The sequence below is a fragment of the Trachurus trachurus genome, assembly GCF_905171665.1.
Source record: "Trachurus trachurus genome assembly, chromosome: 11".
Lineage (NCBI taxonomy): Eukaryota > Metazoa > Chordata > Actinopteri > Carangiformes > Carangidae > Trachurus > Trachurus trachurus.
Genome location: NC_139904.1, coordinates 14,103,808 through 14,125,330, shown reverse-complemented (window position 1 = coordinate 14,125,330; position 21,523 = coordinate 14,103,808). Strand labels below are relative to the sequence as shown.

Below are 21,523 nucleotides of genomic sequence, written 5' to 3'. Positions count from 1 at the left end.
GGGACAAAGACAAAGGTCAAGCAGGTGGATAAACACGGAGGTGGAGTTTCTCCTGAGGTCAAACAGCGACACCGCGTGGACCAGACGCGGTGACGCACCCGAGGCTTCATGTCACGTAGCTGTTTACGGAAACAGTTTTACGTCAACACGTGTGCGGACTTGTATGCAGGTTTTAAGTCTGGTCCGGTACGTGAATCGCTGCATGTCCGCAGCTTGAAGGAACAAAACGAGCGCAAGGAGGAGGGTTATCTTTGTCTCGTACACAGAAGTTGTCTGAAAGTGTTGTTTCTTTCTTTCTTTTTTTTAAATGAAGCGATGACGAGTCTCGTTGAAGAAGAAGCAGCGGGAGGAGGGCTGAGCTTCAAGTGGACGATCTGACCCTGTGGAAACTAAACTGTGCTAAAAGTTACCGAGCATAAACACCGAGCTGCTACTGCGGGTTTGTGATTTCTTCAAGGAAACATGATTTTCAGGAAGATTCAGCCCGGAGCCTGCAGAGCGTGGCTGTCCCGGGTGAGTCGAGCTGACACAACACTGTGGCTGTTATTTGTTGCTGCTAAACTAAACAGTGCAGAGACCGAGGCAGCAGCTGGGCATGTCCTGTCTGCTGTCTGTCTGCGCGCTCATATCTATCACACTTCCTATTTTTTGATACGCCCAAGTTAAAGTCGTGCCCCGCATTTAGAATTGTTCAGACATGCAGAGTTACTTTTTAATTACAATGTGCACGTTTTTCAATTTCTGCAGTGCATATGCATAACACAACATGGCTATATTAATCCCTTTCAGTCTTTCAGATTCAGAAATGTTGTTATTGCCAAGAGCAGTAAAGGTCAGTTTACAGCACACAAGGAACTTGTTTTGGTGTCAGGTGCAGACACAAAGGTACTAAAAATAGTAAAAGGTAGCAATAAAATAAAAAATAAAATGAGAAATATTCTAGTGCAAAAAAAAAAAAAATGCATATACTATATACAGTTTTTTTTTTTTGATTTATATAAAAAGAATAAAATACAATAGAATAAAGATAAAGATAGATATATGGAATACAGTAAAGTTATTGTGCAAATTGTTGTAGATCTTACAATCAGTCAAAAAAAATCAAATTTAACAATCAAAAAATGAATTGGCAAAAATGTATGATTGTTAACAAAGAGAAAAATATGCATATGCTGTATACAATTTAGGATTTATATAAAAAGAATGAAACAGAATAGAATACAGATAAACTGTTGTAGTTGTGCAGAGAGTAATAATAACAATTGGAGAGTAATAACCAAAAAGTCTACCTTCTCTCAACTCCATAGGTTTCGTTGAGGCAGGAGGTGTGCTGCTTCTTCTCCTCGGTGCCCGCCCAGCCGGTGCCCCCGCTGGCCGGCACCTTGCAGGGGTACCTGAGGGCCCTGGAGCCCCTGCTGCCCCCCGAGGAGCTCAGCCACACCCGCAGGATGGTGCAGGAGTTCGGCCGGCCGGGCAGCCTCGGTGCGCAGCTGCAGGACGGGCTGGAGAGGAGAGCAAGAAACCACAAGAACTGGGTATGTGTGGAAGCTCTATGCACCTGTGGGTGTGTGTGAAGAGTGACAGGTGTGTTACAGTGCAGATAAAGCTTCTATGGGAAAGCATTGTCTTTCCCAATATAAACATAATTTATGTTATTTTGATAGGAACATTTAATAAATAAATATTCTCAAAGCACAGATTGTGGTTATGCACAACTGTTGTCGGTAATTATATTCATAATAATGTGTATTATTAGGCACTTTGCACTTTTTTTTATTTACCCTTGTTTTTAATACCTTATGTTACCTTATATGTGATGATGAATGGTTATATGTGTGTCTGTTATTTTTGAGTGCCAACATAATTTTGCTGTAGCAATACAATGACAAATAAAGGTCCTTATGTCCGTATGTGTATTACAAAATTCAACACATGAGAGTAGGAGGAGGTGATTTATTAATTTATTGTAGCACTTTTTAAAGTGACAGTTTAGTTACAAAGTCCTTCACAATAAAAATAAAAACACTTAGCACAATTACACCAAACTACAGAGAGGCTCTTGGTTGCTGATCTTGTGTTCAAATACACATCTGGCTCAAAATCCTAATCTCAAATCATATTCTAATGATACGTTTACAGTAAAATGGGACTGGGACTTTAAAATGATGTTTTCCCATATCCTGTGTACATCCTAAGTTGCTGTTTCCAGTTCCTGACATCACAGCTGTGGGTTTGTTCAGACCGACTGTCCGTGACAAACTCTTGAATCATAATCACAGTGACGTCCTCTCTGTGTGTGTGGTCTCTCCTTCCCCTGCAGATCTCAGACTGGTGGGTGCAGTGGGCCTATTTGGAGAGCAGACAGCCTCTGCCCGTGCACTCGAACCCGGCCATCTCTCTGCCCAGGAGAGATTACAACGACTGGAGGAGCCAGTTAGTGTGAGTCAACACGTACTGATATGAGTCAAAAACAGTGACTCAGCACAACAGGGTAACACCAGAGGACAGTTGTTACACTTGGGGATATTATTTGAATGAGTGTCAAGGATTAGTGGCGATATGTTCAAGACACAATAAACAGTTTTCCTACAGAAAATGCAGCTGCTCACATGCGTTACTGTGGGGAAAAAAGTGAGCAGATTTGCACTGAACTTGCAGGAGAGATGTTGCATGGAGCCCTTCATGTCTTGGGGCAGATCCACATTGTTTACTGTGATTTTGCACTTTTTTCTTTGAAGTCTGGGGTAAATTGTTGGACTTGCAAAGAAGAACCCATTACATTTCAGGGCAAATCTGGCTAAAGCTTTTATTTTTTTAATTGTAAAACTCAAACATTTGGTAATTTTTATGAGGTTCTTTCAAGTTACAAATATGCTGATGCATCATTTTCATTGAAAAGCCAGCACAGTGCTTTTTAATTCTGCTGTGTTCTGCTTTAGTGATCATTAGCAGATTTTATTGAATACAAACAGATTGATTTGCACCGCTGCATGCCCCCTAATGGGAGATCTGACCGACTGTGTTACATAATAAAATACCAACCACAACATGTTCCTCTCCACTCAGGTTTGCATCCAAACTGATCGCAGCAGTTCTGGACTTCAAGGCCAAAATAAACACGTAAGTTTTCATTTAATGAGTTGAGGAGGAGAAGTGTTCAAGAGCACACATGTAAAAAACTGTTCACACAGTAACTACTGTCCTGGAGTAAATGTACTTACATTGCACTGGATCAGATGTATTTTTACTCCATGCTGCATATTTACCAGCAGTGACTGAGCGGCTGGGGATGTTTTCACCCCATGTGTGTGTATGTGTTTGTGTTGGCAGAGGTTTATATGTGTACAATATACAGTTACAAAGTTTGACAGGTTGAAGGTTTGAGGATGGAAGAGCGGTTTGACTGAGTCCTTGTGTAATAATGTCATGATAGTATTGTAATAATCACTCGAGGGTCAGGAAGTCAACGTGTGAGATTCACTAATTCCACCTTCAACAAGCTGATAATAATTATCTGCTTCAGTCATTAAGATGGTGATAAACCATGAAGCGATTTCACAGCTCTGAACGACCTTTGTTCTGTTGCTGCATTAATCCTCTGTTGTCTTTTTAATCCGCTGTCAAACAGTCTCCGTCGCTCGCTTCTATTTTAATGCTTCACCCCCGGCCTGGCTGGCAGCGTATCCTTCGCTTAATGAAGTTGATCTGTGTCTAAATTTATTCGGCCACGCTCTCTGTAACAGGATATGTTAACGGCTCACTACTGAAAACAACAAATGTGCTGAAAACTCTTTGGCCCAGACCTGCAGGAAACGTTAAGTTGTACACAGATCAGCCTGTGTTGCAGTTATAGCATTTGATTAGTTCTGGACATTTATATTAGTATTATAATCTGATAGTGATTGCATTTTTCTCCATTGTAACTTTAATTTGATTATTATTTAGAGTCCATAGCTCAGGAATCACAATATGCCCCAGTGCAGAATCCAAATCACAGGGTTTTCCAGCTTCCTCCCTCGGTCCAAACACATGCACATTAGGTTGATCGGTGACTCAAAATTCATTGTAGGTGTGAATGTGAGTATGTGAGATTGCGTGTCTGAATATATCAGCCCTGTGATGGACTGGTGACCGGGAGTGTTGTGGTCTCAGGACCAGTTTCAAGACCACATTCTTTCAAGGTCTTGGTCTTGGTCTTGGAATCAACTACATTTTTACTTGGTCTTGTCTCGGTCTCTGTCAAGCTGGACTCAAGAGTCAAGACCACAGCTGCAGTGGCATCTTTTTTTTTAACCACAAATATCTCTCTCTTTGGTTTTCCCTCACTTTGGTTTATGTAGTGTCATTTAATAACTTTAAGACAATTAAAATTATTCTACAAAAGTATATGCTTGTGTAACCATCTCAAAAACATGGTCATTTTGTTCAATCCAAACTTTGTTTCAAATAAATATGCTATACAGTAGCTTTTATATAAAATCATCTTTTCTTTTTAGCTGAGGAATAATGCAAATATCAAGCCACATGATTATTATAAGTACTTGTACTGAATACAGTGATGGTCTTAATAATGATCTCACATTGGTTTGGTCTCGGTCTTGACTCGGTCTTGACCCCCTCCAAATCTTGGTCTTGACTCGGTCTTGGGTTAGGAGGTCTTGACCACAGCACTAGTGTCCGGGCAGGTTCCCTTCCTGGGTCTGGTTGTTTATGTGCGTCGTCGTCTTGCTGTAGAATGATAAGGGATGATCAGATGCCAAACATCTAAAACTCCTTTTTAAGAGCACTGTATTTTCTTTGTTTCCACCATCACTACCTTATGTGACTTTAAAGCGGAATGCTAAAAGCTCTGTGCACAAAGTTCTGCAGATGTTAAACTTGTGAAAACGTAGCTGAGGTATCTGAATCTGCATCCCGATCTGCGATGTCTTGTTACTGTGAGCAGATACAAGTGAAAACCTTTCGTCTCCCTCTCTCTCCGTCAGTGGGCAGCTGCCCGTCGAGTACATGCGAGGGAAGCCTCTGTGCATGGAGCTCTACCCGCTCCTCTTCTCCTCCTGCAGGATCCCCGGCCCCAAACACGACTACATCGCCCACCACGGCCGCTCCCGCCGCTCGCCGACGCACATCACCGTCGTCAGGAACTACCAGGTGGGCCGAGCAGAAGATGCCGATGTCAGATTTAGTTTTTCGCCCACTGGATTACAGGTTGTACGACATAGCAGTCATGTCAGGTCTTGTGCAGTCAGGCCTGGAGTTTAAAACCAGTTACAAATGCACCAAGCTGTGTAAACAGACGTCACGTGGGCTCACGAGAAGCTCTGTTAGTGTATTCAGAGTTTTGGCAGCAGCTCGTCCTGCAGGATTAGAGATCCTGGCAGACGGAGGAATCAAAACAGACCTGATCTCAGGCCTCTCAGCCTCCAGCCCCATGGATATTAAATCTGAAGTCTTTGGATTTAAACTATACTCCACAATAAAATGCCAAGAAGGACTTTTCCTTGCTGTATCATAAAGTAAACTCACATGTGTTGTACAGACCTGGCTGCCGAATCAGCTCGTGCTCAGCTTTACCAAGTTATAATGTAGTTACTGTGTAAAACTGAGGCAGTGGATCTGAGGAAAAAGTTTTTCCAATGGTTAAACTGCTGCTTGACAAAGTCAGATCAAGCCAAAAATAGATGCTAAAACCGAAGGGGGCTGCAATCCAAAACTCTTGTGTGGGTGGTGATTGTGAAAGAAGTTAAATAAATCACTTTCATGTGTTTACTGTGAACACAACTCACCGTCAGACTGTCTGTCTCTCAGAAACACAATAAACTCTGTGGTACGGTGTTGATCAAAGCTAACAGTTAGAGCTAACGTCCCTCAGATTTAACTCTAAAATACTGATCATCAGTGTTTGTCTATGTCCCTTTTCCCCCCCCCCTGCAGTTCTTCCAGCTGGAGGTTTACAACAGCGACGGCTCTCGGATGACGGAGAGTCAGATCCACGCTCAGCTGCTGAGGATCCGGTCTCAGTCCTGGAAGACGGACAAGGAGCCGATGGGCATCCTGACCAGCGAGCACCGCCACACCTGGGGCCAGGCCTACAACCGCCTGCTGAGAGGTAGACGGCCGCTCCGCACACACTGTCTTTATTATACATCCAAATGCACCACTGGAACATATACTGTACATAATATTCTATACAGACTATATAAGCATATAAGCATATATGCTTATATAGTATATATAAGCATGTCCTAGATCATAAATCACTCTATATTCTGTACAACTCACTGATTCTTCCTTATTTAGAGTACTGTACAGAGACATGGGGAAACACATACAAAACTGCACTTCAGCCACTTTTCATACTGCAAAAAAGAGCAATGAGAATTATTCACAGGGTTGATTATGGGGCACACACCAATGACTTATTTTGGAAATCTAAAACTCTAAAATTGTTTAATTTGGTGGAGCATAAAACAGTCCAAGTATTATATAAAGCAAGGAACTATCTGCTACCAAGAAATATTCAGAGAATGTTTCATGAAAGAGAGCAAGGTTATGATTTAAGAGAGAAATCAAATCTAAAGGTTGGTAGAGCTCGCACAACAAAGAAAAGTTTCTGTATCACCATTTGTGGAGTAAAACTGTGGAATAATATGAGTACTGAAATCAAAAACATTTCGAGTGTAATCATGTTTAAAAAGAGACATAAAGAAATGATTCTCCAGAGGTACATTGAATAATTCACACAAGGTGTTTGATTACTTACTATTTGGATTAAAATGTGTAATGTGTAAAATGTTTAATTAGAACATATAGTTAAAATTATAGGGGTAGGATTAGATAAGTTTATACTTCTTCCTACTCCTTTTCGCTCATGTAAACTGCGTTGCTTATGAGATGTTGTGTATACATTTTTCTGTTCACTTATTATATTATTATTTTATCTTATTTATTTATTTATTTATTTTTTACACTGTCGTTTACATGATCGAAATAAAGATATCAATCAATCAATCAATATAATTAGTAGCTTGAACCCATTGATTACATCTGATTAGCTGACAACGTTAACCGTAACTTGTTTAGTTTGTTTTGCTTTCATTTCAATGCACTGCAATAATCAACATGTAGAAAGATGTACTTGAAAAAGAGCAAAAGTAAAAATGTAAAAAATATAGAGCAAAATTTTGTGTTTTTTTTTATGACTTGCAAACACATGTTTTTGATTTATTTATATTTATTTTCAGTTGTGTTTGTTTACTGCAAGAAACAAGCAGTTGGATACAATAATTATAACTTGTTATACCTTATTCCTTTATTTTTTAGCACTTTTAGCATGTTTTATCTATGTACAGATAGAGAGGAATTAGTTATCTCAGAATGAAAAAAAAAGGAAGCTGAGTTATTGATTACTGACTTTAATTGATTGATGATTACCTATCTGAAGCAAGCTTCTGAAATGTTTTTCTTTTAGCATACTGGTCTGAGGCGGAACTGTAATCAGTTCCAGTTAGTGAATCAATGGGATGCTTTGGTCGGCAGTGTTGCAATGTGTGTGTGATTCGTAGTCCATGGGTCAAAATAAGACAAACTATTATGTAATTGTAAGGACGTTTTTTCAAGTAGAGAAACAAACCCTCCGCTGTGCGCCCGGTGTCGGCCCGGTGACAGGATGGAACCAGATGTAAATTGAAGTGTTGTGGACTCGGTTGAAGCTCAGTGTCTGTTTTTATTGTCTCTGTCTGACTCAGATAAACTCAACAAGGAATCAGTGCGGCTGATAGAGACGGGACTGTTCTCCCTGTGCCTGGACTCTCCAGTGATGAGGATATCTGATGAGAAGTACACACATGCGCACACACACACACACACACACACACACACACACACACACACACACACACACACACACACACACACACACACACACACACACACACTAAGGTATTTTCGGTGTTTGCTAAATATGTTGAGTAATCCTCTGATATAATTGTTTTGTCTGTTGACATTGGATCTTAAGCAATGGTGAACATTTGCCACTTCCTGCATTTGATATGTCTTTATGTCTAAAAATGTTACATAGTTGGATTTTGTTTTTAATACAACTGTTATATCATCCATCACAATCATAATATCTGATCATACTTTTGCTAAATCGATTGGTTTGATTTGTAAAACATCAGAAAATAGTCACAAATGCAAAGAATCTGCTTTGTATTTAAGGAAAAAAACAGATGTGATTTTCAGAAATCCTTAATCATTAACATTTCTCTTGATTGACAGGTATGCGAGTCGTAAAGCAGCTCAGATCCTGCACGGAGGCGGGACGTTCTCCAACAGCGGAAACCGCTGGTTCGACAAAACGCTGCAGGTGATCGATCACACATGACGAGGAAAAGTCACAGATTATATTATCAACCACCTAACTAACCAACTGACTCTGTGTGTGTCTGAACAGTTTGTGGTGGGTGAGGACGGCTCATGGGGTCTCCTGTATGAACAGGCCACAGCCGAGGGTCCGCCCGTAGCAACGCTGCTGCACCACATCCTGGACTACTGGTGAGCTGCGGGGAGGGCGACCTCTCCTGAGATTTTGTGGTTATTTTCTGTTTGTATTACTTTCTATATTCAGTCTAAAGTCACTGCCATTCTCCATGCTTTGAGATCCTCTACAATACACAGTCTTAGATTTGTCCCTGCTGGCTGCCGTACGTACATGCTTTCACCTAGAGAGTCAATTTAAACTTTAAATGGAGACAAAGGGGGAGTTCACCATGAAGGGTGGTGCTCATGTGGGAAATGTTGCCGAGTATAATTTTACAATTATAAGTTTAACACTGAAACAAAGCTCATGAAAGGCAGCCTTCACTATACTGTACTATACTCCACCTAAGTGTTGATGTTCATGTTGTGTGACCTAACTTGGAACATACCACCCTGAGCAGGTCTGTTACAAAACACATGCAGCCAAGTCTAAGATGCACAATGATTATCACTGCAGTGAAGATACGATATGATATAATTTTCTATAATACAGTACGATACCATAGATACATTATTTAATATGATATAAAACAACACGATGCAATACAGTATGATATAAGACATAAGACTGTTTATAGATCCCACACATGGAAAATGTGGTTGTTACAGAAGCATACAAGTAGACAGATAGAAAAATATGCAAATATAAAAACAAACGTATAAAACAAGACAGAAAGAGACATTCTTTACAGTTATGTACAAAAAAAAAAATTACATACACATTGTTGTTTGTTGTAAGACAGAAAACAACTGTTGCACAGATTGGGGTGTGTGGAAGTTTACAGGAGTAATGTGTGAAGTTTGTACACAAAAATGTTACCGGTGGACATAAATTAATAATAATACAGTGGAGTGAAGACCTGGAGGTGTGTGCCTAGTGCAAAAATGGCAGATCAATATTGCAAGATGATCAGAGTCCAGAGTGCAGGTTATTACAGAGTGGGATAAATGACATGATATGATGATGGACAATATGATTCGTCATTCTAAAGTAGTAGATGAGGTGGAGGAGAGGTGGATTTATATTGCCCCTGATTTAGTGATGTGTGTTTTTCCGCAGTGAGAAGCCCGATCCAAAGAGAGCACCGCTGGTTCCTCTGCCGATGCCCAAGAAGCTTTACTTCCACATAGACCGAGAAATCAAGAGGGACATTGAGCACGCCAAGCAGAACCTGGACATGTAAGCTCAGTCTCTCCTCTCTCTCCTGCACAGGGCGAAGGGAGTGGACGTAATAAAGTCCCGTGATAAGAGAAGAATACCTCGCTGCGAAACTGCAAAGCTGGATGTTTGCTTTTCAGATCTAACAAAGCTGAGGTGAACTCGACCTGAAGGAAAAAGCAGCGCGAGTGTAAACACATTTATCTCCCCTGAGTTCATGTGACCTTGACGCTAAGAAAAATTCTCGCTCTCTCCACTGCATCACTGAGAAGTTGTCGTTGTGATCCAGGTGTTTATTTCCTGACCACAACCCAAACACACAGGCCTCATTAGTCTAGACGGTTTCCCATAATAAATCACTGAGCTGCCCAGATCTAAAGGAGGAACACAAAATGCACATGAACTGGACAGATGTTACCCTGACTTGACCCTTTACCCTCTTAATAAACATTTATAATACAGGCTATGATATATATAATTCGTTTTTTATATTGTATTTGTGTGTTGCATAAAGATATTTGCACATTTGAATTGTAAATTTCTACTTTTTACATTCATGATTTCTGTGGTGCTTGTATTTTTCTTTGCTTTATGAACAAGAACTACCTTGTATGTGAATTGTTGGTAATATATTGTGATGAACAGAAACCTTGAGCATGGAGATAAAGATTAAGTCAAACAATTTAATTATCTAATGTTAATAATAAATTTAAATTTGTTGCAGATTGATCAACGACCTCGACGTCAACGTCTTCAACTTCAAGAGGTTCGGCAAGGAGCTCCCCAAGAAGCACAAGCTGAGTCCCAACTCCTTCATCCAGGTCGCCCTGCAGCTCGCCTACTACAGGTCAGTCACATGACCTCATCAAAAGACTCTTTGTCTTTTTCGTTTTTTTGTTTGTATCGAAAGAAAAATCCACAATTCGAAACCAACGCTATTTATTGTCATTTTCATATTTGTCCTTTTTTTTGTTTTTTTATTTATTCAGAGTTCACAATGAGGTGTGTCCCACCAGTGACATCGCCTCTCAGAGGATGTTTAGAGGAGGAAGGACAGAGTTTATTCGCTCGCCAACGAATCAGACACTCAAGTTCATACAGGCCTTCACTAATAAGTCTGTGTCGGTAAGAAACGTAAAGCCAGCTCTTTCTCTTCCCACTGATTTTATTCGGTTTGGGATGTAACTTGTAATCGTAGTGTGAAATATTTCTGCGTTGCAGCGGGAAGCAAAACTACAACTGTTCAGAGAAGCTGTCGACGCCTATACAGCTCTGACTAATCAGGTAAACAAACAATATCAGACTGAACAGTTTTTATCTGTTTCTACCTGACGAATACTCATCTCCTGTTTCTTTTTTTTTTCCTGCTCTGTTCAGGCTCTGAAGGGACACGGCATCGACAGCCACCTGCTCGGGCTCAAGCTGCAGGCCATCGAGGAAGGACGGAGTATTCCCAAGATCTTCATGGACACAGCGTACGGGTTGGCGACGCACTGGAAACTCCGAACAGGACAGGTGAGTTCCTGTGTTTGTGTTTGTTGATCAACAGAAGGTTGTAAAGTCAAGCAGCGCAACAGGAAGTCCGATTTTTTTATGACTCCACCATCGCATTGGACGAATATTTCAATCAGCAGTGTGCGGGCAACCCTCTCTTTTTCTACGATACTTTTTATTGCCCTGCACCTCAATACAGCATGATGTGCGTATAAAAACCTCCTTTTTCCAATTTCCAACAGTCAACCAGCTCCGATTGTATTTCTCAAAGTGCCATCAATCCAATGGGTTGTTGGCTCCTGATTTGGTTTTTCTGGCCTGTTGTAATGTGCCTTTACACACACCTATCTATCTATCTATCTATCTATCTATCTATCTATCTATCTATCTATCTATCTATCTATCTATCTATCTATCTATCTATCTATCTATCTATCTATCTATCTATCTATCTATCTATCTATCTATCTATCTATCTATCTATCTATCTGTCTGTCTGTCTGTAACTTCTTTGCATAATAATCACAGTTAAATATTTAAGTTCATCAAACAAATTTCAATATTAGACAAAGATAACCCAAGTAATTATAAAATGCTGTTTTTAAATCATGATTTCCTTTATTAAGGGAAAAAAAGGCTATCCAAAATCATGAACTAACTGTGAAAAACCAAAATCTTTTGGAAAGCTGAGTTCAGTTTCACTCTCCACCCTGGCCTGATCACCTCCAGACCTGATGAATCAACAAATCAATTAAATAGAACCTGTTTGAGTGAAGAAAAGTAGGCTTAAAGATCACAAAAACCAACACACCACACCATGATCTCAATAAATAAAATAAAAAAAAGACAAAAAAAAAAAATCTATCAGCCTGGAAGAGTTTACAAAGCCATTTCTAAAGCTTTGGGACTTGTACACATGTATTGATATCAGAAAAACAGTCTTAGCACTAACATCCCGTCAGTGCAGCTCTAACCGTTAACGTCTCTCCCGTCACTTCAGGTGCCTGCGAACACGGACAGCGTGATGTGTTTCGGGCCCCTGGTTCCCGACGGTTACGCCATTTGTTACAACCCCCAGGCGGACCACGTCCACTTCTCCATCACCGCCTTCAACTGCTGCCAGGAGACTCACGCCGAGACCCTGGCCCTCATCCTGAAGGACACCCTGTGTCAGCTGCAGGAGCTGCTGCAGCCGACGGCGTAGAGGGATCGACCCACTCACACACATTGTACTTTATTTCATTTTGACAATTTGATGAGGCTTGTTTTTGTCTTGATTGCAAGCGAGTGAGAATATCTGAGCTGCTTCTGATGCTTTTTTTTTTTAAAGCTTTTAATGAAGCAAAAAATCTTTTTTCTAGCAAGATCTGAGCAGTAGGCTGCATTATTGCTGCTCCAGTGATGAAAGCAAAACAAAGTTGAATCCAACGTGACACTCCAGCATTAATCAGAGCAAGGCCAAAGCCTGGGTGTTGAAAGTGACTGCACTCCCTCTACAAGTCAGGAGATGACAGATGTCCTGTCCGGTGCCCTCCTCAGAGGATACATAAGAATATACTATATATGCTTCGCGTGTCGCACTCTGATGTTGTGGGTCGACGAGACAGTTTGAAAAGGACCAAAAGCCGGAGAGCTGGTTGTTGTCGTCGTCGGTGACGGTGCAGAGAAATGACGTGAGGTTTTTCCTCCTCGACCTGATCGCCTGTTGTATTTACTGAATGTTGAACTGAGTGTGAAGAGGCTGCGGCTCCTGTTGTCTTGTTCTCAGCCTGCAGGACTGGTCAATAAAGCCTTTTACTACACGGTTCACATCAAAATGCTTTGTGTGTGTGTGTGTGTGGAAGAGAGAGAGAATAACAGTCATTAGGAAAGTACAAACACGTGGCAGGTGTGTGTTGTGTCTTTGTTAATGTCACACCTGCAGATTTCAGAGTTAACCCATCATGCACTATAAACCATGAGACGTCATGCACACTGATCTCTGAAACAGGAACCTGGGAAATTACAGGCAGCTACCCCAGGGCTGTTATTATTCATGGTTGATCAGAAATAAGTAAAAGCTGTTTCAGCATTAGCCTCAGGGAATAACGTGTTTCTCTATATTTGACATTTCCCACACTCTGAGCAGCTGATTTGTTATTACAGTAAAGAAAATAATTGTCAAATCTCCTGATAATGGAAATAATTGGTGGGTGTACTTTTGTGATGGAATCACAGTACAATTCATTTTGTTTTTTGTGTATTGATTAATAGACACTTGGAAAAAAAATACAAAACAATCTGATGAAAGACAAATGAAAATAGTTTTTAAAAGCAGATTTGACACAGAGGCATGTGACATGCAGAACAGAGGACACAACATACACACACTGAATACTCAATCTATACATTGATTCTGCAGCACAAAAACAACCAGAATCAACTGAGTTCTCCAAGATGTTTAGAAACACCGACCTGTAAACCTTGAAAACATGTCACAGAAACTGTGTTGTTTAATATGAAAAAGGTGGGAACACATACAGTGATAGCTCGAAATCAAGCTGTCAGATACTGTTCTCCCTGAGTTGTTGATATGTATGTATATGCTACATAATATACACAGTCATACATATGTATGTGTGTAAGCTACAATATATATATTTTAGCATACCGGTACATGTATGTCTATTTTTGATAATTGAATGGATCAATTGACCTGTGATGCTCAAATGATGGAAAAATCTTTATAAACTATCCAGTTTGATAACTTAGTATCGACTGCAGTTTTGAACAATGAAACATTTACAGCTGATTTTGTGCAGATTTTGTTCTTACTCGTTTGAATGAATGAGGAAAAACTGTAATTAAAACGCATTCATAGAAAAATAATCAATTTATATTGATTCCAATAATGTGGAGTAAACCCTAAGTTTGTCTATTTTGGTAAGTACAGCTGTCTGAAAATAATGTGGAGCAACAACATTTCACACACACACACACACACACACACACACACACACACACACACACACACACACACACACACACACACACACACACACACACACACACACACACTGGATTGTACATTAACAAAAAACACACTGAAGCCAGGAGAGTGAAGGCCTCGCGCTGATTGGACGAGCGCGAACCGGAAATGACGCCACTCACGTTCAGTTAAAACCGGAACAAACAAAAGCAACATAAGCGGAGCAGAGCAGCTGGTCGGAGTGTGTGTGTGTGCGTCTCTGTGTGTGTGTGAGTCCATGTTTTATTAAGTGATAAACACACACACACACACGGAGGACGGAGTGTGTTTTAGTGTGAAAAGAGTTGACTTCAGGAAATGGAGCTGAGAGCGCAGCGTTAACACCACTCCGGATTTATGTCTTTATTTTATTTCACCTAGTCTCTTTTCTATGTAGTGCTCCCTTCGAGCTTTTATTTTTTGTTTGTGTTTTTTTTTAAATTATTATTATTATTATTAATTTGAATTATAAAGAAGGGCTCCCTCCCTCCCATTCTGCCATGTCGAACCGGAGGACAGCGAGCAGCGGGACCGCCCGGCTGCTGCTGCCGCTGCTCGGTGCGTGTCTCTGGGCTGCAGTGGTCGGTTACAAGCCGGTGATCATCGTTCACGGTTTGTTCGACAGCTCAGGGGATTTTATAAATTTACAAAGGTTCATTAACGAGGTGAGTGTACAGGATGAACAGCAAGTGTGTGTGTTTATTGTTTAGTTTTTTTTAGAGGCATGTTTGGTGCAGAGACGTTTGTAAACTGTGTTGTACAGTGGGTTGGTGTGAAGAGTGCACACTGCAGGCCTTACTGCAAATATCAACATGTTATCAGCAAAGCCTGAACCTGCACTCTGCAGTGTGTGTTTGTGCTTCTTTTACACTACACAGACTTTATCATTGTGCTTGAGTCAGTAGATTCTTTGAAATGTCTTCAGATGTGTTGTATAGTCTGGCATACACAGTTTAAAATGATATAAAACAGGAAAAAGCGGGAAATGTTAATATCTGAGAGGCTAAAGTTACTATCTGTGTATTGATTAATCAAATCTCTTTCCCAGTACTAAAAAATTAAAATTAGCTCCACTTAGCCTATACAAGATATCACTGATGTAAAGTGATGTAGAAACTTAAGTTGTCATCCAAATTTATTTTATAAGGGTACTTGAAGTAGATTTTGATGTTTATATTTGTATTTCAATAAGAATTTTGAATACAGGACATTTAGTTATAAGTATTTCAACACTGTTACTGATAAAACATCTCAATTCTTCTTTCACCACTGCAGGAGAGTAAATGAAAGGTGTTTTAACAGAGTAGCCTACTAATTTGTTTAATTTTACCTGTAGTTTGTGCTTAAGTATTCTGAATCTGCACTTTTTTTAATGTAATGTTTGTTTGTTTATTTGGATCTCTTTTAGCCCAGTTGTAATGTAATTGTTAGGATTTCACTGTCGTCAGTATTGGCAGTTAAATTGCATGTTACTGGAGAGAAACATGCCCTTTCCTTACTTGTCTTACTCAATCCTCTCACACACCCTTATCCTTGGCTGGTGGTGCAGTGATGGTTTGAATAGAGGTTTTTGTGGCGACTCTGGAGACGTTCATAATGGTAAAACCAAGGTTTACTTCCTCATTTTCACCTCCGCTGCCTTTTGAAAGTTCTTACCAGAAGCAATTGCAACCGGAAATTCAGACGCCGCTCTTTCTGCTTCAGTTACTTAGTGCTGCTCATGCCCTATTAACCCCATCAATTTTTAAAAGCCCATCCTGATCACTTAGAAGCCAAACATCCGCAAGGATCTTTGATAAGGCAGTCGTTTAGCTGTTTTGTTTTAACACTGAGGCTTGGCTTGTTGAATCTTGTAGCTGTTTAAAGACGCTCTCCCCCCACAGGCACTAATGAAATGACACGCTCACTCTCACCTGCAGACTCATCCTGGAACCAATGTGACGATCATCGACCTGTTCGACAGGAGCGCCAGTCTGCAGCCCATGTGGAAGCAGGTGGAGGGATTCAAAGCTGCTATTTACCCGATAATGCAAAACGCAGCAGAAGGAGTTCACTTCATCTGCTACTCTCAAGGTGTGTGAGAGCGTTTGTGCAGATGAATCGAGACATAGGCTACGTGTGGTGTTTGTTTTAACATTGTACAACCGCATGGTATGTGATTTAGGTGCAATGTCATTCATGCAGAACCTCAACTCAGAGTGACTCTTTATTTCTCTTTGTTTGATTCTTCTTCTTCTTCTTTATGACACTCTGATTTCAGCTTCAGTCAGGAGTTGGAAATTCCCGGTCAGCAGCTTGTAATTTAAACCACTTTATAAAAAACCAGGGGAAGAAGTTATTGCACCAATACACATGTAGTAAATTCCTCATGGGCAAGTTGGGTAAACATTTACCATAAAACACGAATATTTCTGTCAGGAACTGTAGATTTTAGATTCATATCTTATATTTACTACTTTTTATACGTATAAACACTGACGGTCAGATTGAAGTGTTTTTCCAGTAACATTAATGTGAAAAATATTAGTGTTTAGTGTTTAAACCTAAGAAACATGTCAATTTAACAAAAATGTATTTGCAGCTGTTTAGTGTCAAAATCTTTCAAGCCAACATCCCAGTATTTTCTAACTTCTGCTTCTACGTTATGAGAATTTCTTTTTTCTTTTTCTCAATTTTATATAACTGTTACTGTTTACCATCTCCAGGTTTTTGACGCTTCTTTGTTTTGCAGAGAATGTAGGCCTTTGACATTCACCATGGAGAAATGATGACAATAATAAAGTCCAAGCCCTGAAAGGCTGATGGGAAATCTTCTTTGTTTTTACAGGTGGGCTGGTTTGCAGAGGAATCCTCTCCACGCTGTCTGATCACAACGTGCACTCATTCATCTCTCTGTCCTCGCCTCAGGCCGGACAGTACGGAGGTGAGTCCGACTGAAGAGGCTGGGCTTGCCATCATGTTTGAATTGGCTATAAGTGACTGGGCACAAACATAAATTAAGATAATATTGACTGGATGTGCAAATAACCAATACGTTGACCATGGCATGAGATCAGTTATTGCAGGTTGAACATATTACAGATGGTTTCTTCTCTCTAGGTTTCGATCTTGTTTCTAATGCAGCTGTTGCTCTCTTGTTTCCTTCCTCTCAGACACAGACTACTTAAAGTACCTCTTCCCTCAGTTTGTCAAGTCCAACCTCTACCACCTCTGCTACACCTCCTTCGGTCAAAGGATTTCCATCTGCAACTACTGGAATGGTGAGACACAGCTGGCAACACAGATGTTGTGAAATTCACTGATATTTTTTTTGTTTTAGCTTGTCCAACTTTTAAAATGAGACATTCACTGTTGTTATTTCCTTCAGATGCAGAGACATTAAACTTTGGTGTTGCTCAACCCTTCACCATCACAACCACCATGAGGCTTCATAAACAAGTGTTTTGACATACTGTTTGTTTGTCCTCTCTCCTCCTCCTCCTCCTGCAGATCCTCACCACAGAGACCTGTACGTGAACAGCAGTGATTATTTGGCTCTGCTCAACAGCGAGAGACCCAATCCAAACGCCACAGGTCAGCACATTCCTTCTGGGTGAAGCTCATGCATAAGTGTCATATGTATGCTCCTCATGTCAGGTGTGTGTTTATCTTTTTAGTGACCAAGTAGAGCCGTGTGATTCCCAGAAAGAATAATCAATAGGTAGAAGAAGGTTGTTGTTTCTGACAACAAGTCAAACAACAGCAAAGCAGATACTCAGGGTCATTGTTGGGCATCAATGTGTTTATATTTTTTTAATGGCATGCCACACTACTGACATCGTCCTGTAATGTGCATGAACAGAAGACAATATGATATGTTTTTTTGGGCTGAATTTTTAACTTAATGTTTAAAAAGCACCAAAAACACCATTAAGAATATAGTGATATGATATAGTTATATGAGTTCTATACTGTCGACTCTGTTAAATATGTTACTGCTTCTTATAATACTACACCCACAGCAATAATAATACTAAAAACACATAATTATGGTGCAAATGTATTGTAAACTGATGTTACAGTGTGCATGTGTGTGAATGCCCACATTGGAGGATATGTAATAATCATATACAGTAAACGGGGTACTCAGAGTGTTTTATTTCTCAACCTCAGAGTGGAAGAAAAACTTCCTCAAAATCAGTAAGTTGGTGTTGATCGGAGGACCGGACGACGGAGTCATCACGCCCTGGCAGTCGAGGTGAGTTCATCCTCTGTTCTGTTTGATTTCTCAAAAGTATATATATATTTTTTAATCTCTTTTTCCTTTTTTAATCTGACAAACATTATTAATGATTTAATGTAAGAGTCTGTTTTTACACAGATTAACACTTTCTGTTTTCATTTCACGGCCTTTGTTTGTTCCGACTGTGATGATCTGATGACTCTCATGTGATGCTCACACTTTATCTCCGTCATGTTTTACAGCCAGTTTGGATTTTACGACGACAATGAGACTGTTGTTGAGATGCAGCACCAAGACGTGAGTGGAAATCATACAACAGATTCACATACAGACATACAACACACACATTTTTGTCTCTTTTAGTTCCCTCTGTGATAAATACTGGTGTTATATTGCATCATTAACACCTCAGTTTGTTATGTCATACCACCAACACACATTGATTTTCAAGGAGAAAGTATCACTGCACTGGTGAAACAAGAGCAAATAACATTTCAAACAAAGAACATGTCACAATTTGACAAATAACCCTGACTAATTCATCAGCAATTATGGAAATATAACTGAAATGTGTCGCCTGAGAACTTGTAAATGTGGGTGCTTAGCAAACGGGAACGGCTAAAATCTGAATCTGAATACTTTAATGATGCCAATTTGCCAAAATATAAACATACTTGATTACCCAGAGCACTGACTCCTGCTCCTTCCTCTCGCTGCAGGTGTACCTTAGAGACGTTTTCGGCCTGAAGACGCTGGCGGCTCGTGGTGATCTGATCGTCTGCTCTTTTCCCGGCGTCGTACACATCCAGTGGCACTCGAACGAAACCGTGTTCCACATGTGTATGGAGAAATGGCTGGTGTAGCACAAACCTCCACACAACACACACACACAGATACATAAACACACACACACACACACACTTTGCAGTTTTATAAGCTTTTAACTTCCACCATGTGTGAAACTCACTGTGTTGGATCCTCACAGACATTTGAGTCGTTTCTGAAGGACGTAAGTTGATTTACATTCACAGAGATCACTTGAAATCAAACAGTATTGTCAAGATCCATTTTCCTCGTACTCTCTGTTGATAAAGTGTTTTGGGAATTGTGCTTATTGGTTTTCCTGCAAAGAGTTTAATGAGAAGATCAATGCCACTTTCATATCTGATTGATATGATGCTGCAGCCAAACACTTGACCTTTTGATACAAAGAAATTGGTTATAACATGCATTTTTTTTAACCTTTGGACAAGTTTTACAGTCTTTATGCCAAACTAAGATAATCGGCCATACTGACATCTAACTGAAAATAATCAAACTCTAATCCAAATAAGCCCATTTCCCAAAATGTCAGACTGTTTATTTAATAATTCAAAACTGCGTTGCTGCTCTCTGGTAAATCCAGCACGTCACTGTCTGTGTGCTGAAGAATATTTTACAATACACATCTTGTTGGAACCAACAGATAAACAGGCTTCCATCAAACCTCATGAAGACTATTATGTTATAACGGTCTGCAAGGGAATCAGACATTAAAGGAGCACTCCCAACAATTTGGTGTTGCAGATTAATGAAGTTTGCAAGAGACGGATTAGAGAGAAATCAATGGAACAGGGGTCGAGGGATCCTAATTCTTTATTTCCAAACCCCCTTGTATGCTGCAATTTTCACAATGCAACCAAGTAGTATCTAATTTCAAGACCCACATCTGACAAACTCTTTACCTCTAGCTAATGATATGAAGTCTATAACTATTTTTTCATATTCTTTAGACAACTTTATCATGTGAACAACCCAATGGACGTCTTCCAGGGGAAATTGTTATGTGTACACAGAGAGAGCTCTGTGTATCAAAAAATGAGCGGAGTGCCCCTTTAACTTGTCAGAAAATATGAGTTTATTGCTTTAAAATACAGAGCCCACATACATCATACAGTATATCCATGTGTGTGTCTGTGTGTGTTTGCTCACACATACCTCAGAAACACCACACAACACAACAGTGCCTAAGCGACGTCCTGTCCTCTACATGTACAGACTCACTGCCCTGCTCATCTTGTGATGCAGTAATTTATATCTTTTTATCCTTCCATTTTTAGTCCTGGGGGAGGGGAGGGGGGTGGGGGGTCATAGTTTCCTTTTTGTTTTAACTTAGTGGCCACATCTAACCATAAATATCATGTTTGTTATCATTATCATGCAGTGCTTTGGAGCTGTACTCTGTTGCTTTAGTAGATCGAGCCTTAAAATTTCCCCTCATGCCTCAATGTCACATGTCCATGACCGAAGTGCTATGAAACGCTGCCTTTAGTGACGGTGCTAAAAATAATGATGGAGATAAGAGAGTGGCTGGAGAGTGGCAGTGATATATTAGTGTTTACTTGTCCACCAAACTATTGTTCGTGGCACTCTTTACCTCCCATCGCATTTACCGTAGATATCTCAGGCGTTTGAGCAACCCTCGTGTTTGTTTATCTCTGTCGGAAAAAAGGGATGTGTTTCTCTTAACTGTTATACATTTTGTCGTATGTTTATTGATGCCTGTTGTTGTACTTACAAATGTTTCTCAAAGGAGATCAAAAAAGGAAATGTCTGTTATTTCTCTAAAAAGACATAAGGTTTGCATTGCACAATGTTTTAATCAGACCAAGAGAAGGGAAAGAGTTAAGAGGGGAAGACTTTTTAACTTTAAAATTGTTAAATTTGAAAGTATTGTTTTAATATTGTTGCTTTATTTGTTCAATGTCTGCTTGTACAAATTGATTGACCCTCAGTAACTGCATAATTGATGGATTTAAGGGATGTCCTTCTCAGTTCAGTCTTCTTGCAGATGTTTAATGTGGATATGAAAACTTTTTTAAAACTTAAAACATAAATTACTATTTTGACATTGCCCCACAATTTCTACAGTATTTGATCTGCAAATGAAAAGGTGTCAAATGTCAATTCCTCAATAAATGACAGTTTTGGACATCAGTTTTTGGTTTCTGTGTCAAATTCCTCTCATGCACAAACACATGTGTAATACAGAATAAAACCATAAGAATATCATGTTACTGTATTGGGGTTTGAAAAAGAGGGGCAGGTGACATAAGATTTT

At 39.9% G+C, this 21,523-nt stretch overlaps 2 protein-coding genes across 3 annotated transcripts; both read left to right on the top strand.

Moving 5' to 3' along the window:
* Nucleotides 1-148: 148 nt before the first annotated feature.
* On the top strand, nt 149-13,001 carry cratb (carnitine O-acetyltransferase b). Of its 2 annotated transcripts, XM_083982088.1 has the most exons (16): nt 149-190; nt 314-513; nt 1,308-1,535; nt 2,321-2,439; nt 3,067-3,120; nt 4,986-5,151; nt 5,935-6,109; nt 7,749-7,839; nt 8,281-8,368; nt 8,456-8,556; nt 9,602-9,721; nt 10,425-10,547; nt 10,690-10,825; nt 10,922-10,984; nt 11,078-11,215; nt 12,195-13,001. In XM_083982088.1, the coding sequence occupies exons 2-16, from the start codon at nt 463-465 to the stop codon at nt 12,396-12,398; spliced, it is 1,857 nt and encodes a 618-aa protein (XP_083838214.1). In that variant the 5' UTR covers nt 149-190; nt 314-462; the 3' UTR covers nt 12,399-13,001. The 2 variants fall into 2 exon arrangements, with proteins under 2 accessions (XP_083838214.1, XP_083838213.1); XM_083982087.1 differs by having other exon boundaries at nt 155-513.
* Nucleotides 13,002-14,392: 1,391 nt separating this feature from the next.
* ppt2b (palmitoyl-protein thioesterase 2b) lies at nt 14,393-19,640 on the top strand. The gene is made up of 8 exons (XM_083981627.1): nt 14,393-14,866; nt 16,121-16,274; nt 17,029-17,124; nt 17,354-17,461; nt 17,691-17,774; nt 18,354-18,438; nt 18,666-18,720; nt 19,143-19,640. Exons 1-8 carry the CDS (start codon nt 14,702-14,704, stop codon nt 19,284-19,286), a joined length of 891 nt encoding a protein of 296 aa, XP_083837753.1. The 5' UTR covers nt 14,393-14,701; the 3' UTR covers nt 19,287-19,640.
* Nucleotides 19,641-21,523: the final 1,883 nt, after the last annotated feature.

Excerpts from the sequence above, each read along its gene's own strand:
- cratb (XM_083982088.1), top strand. The coding sequence starts at position 463 with ATGATTTTCAGGAAGATTCAGCCCGGAGCCTGCAGAGCGTGGCTGTCC. Across the intron at positions 5,152-5,934 it reads CCGTCGTCAGGAACTACCAG|TTCTTCCAGCTGGAGGTTTA; the intron begins GTGGGCCGAGCA and ends CCCCCCCTGCAG. Across the intron at positions 11,216-12,194 it reads GGAAACTCCGAACAGGACAG|GTGCCTGCGAACACGGACAG; the intron begins GTGAGTTCCTGT and ends CCGTCACTTCAG.
- ppt2b (XM_083981627.1), top strand. The coding sequence starts at position 14,702 with ATGTCGAACCGGAGGACAGCGAGCAGCGGGACCGCCCGGCTGCTGCTG. Across the intron at positions 14,867-16,120 it reads TACAAAGGTTCATTAACGAG|ACTCATCCTGGAACCAATGT; the intron begins GTGAGTGTACAG and ends TCTCACCTGCAG. Across the intron at positions 16,275-17,028 it reads CTTCATCTGCTACTCTCAAG|GTGGGCTGGTTTGCAGAGGA; the intron begins GTGTGTGAGAGC and ends TTGTTTTTACAG.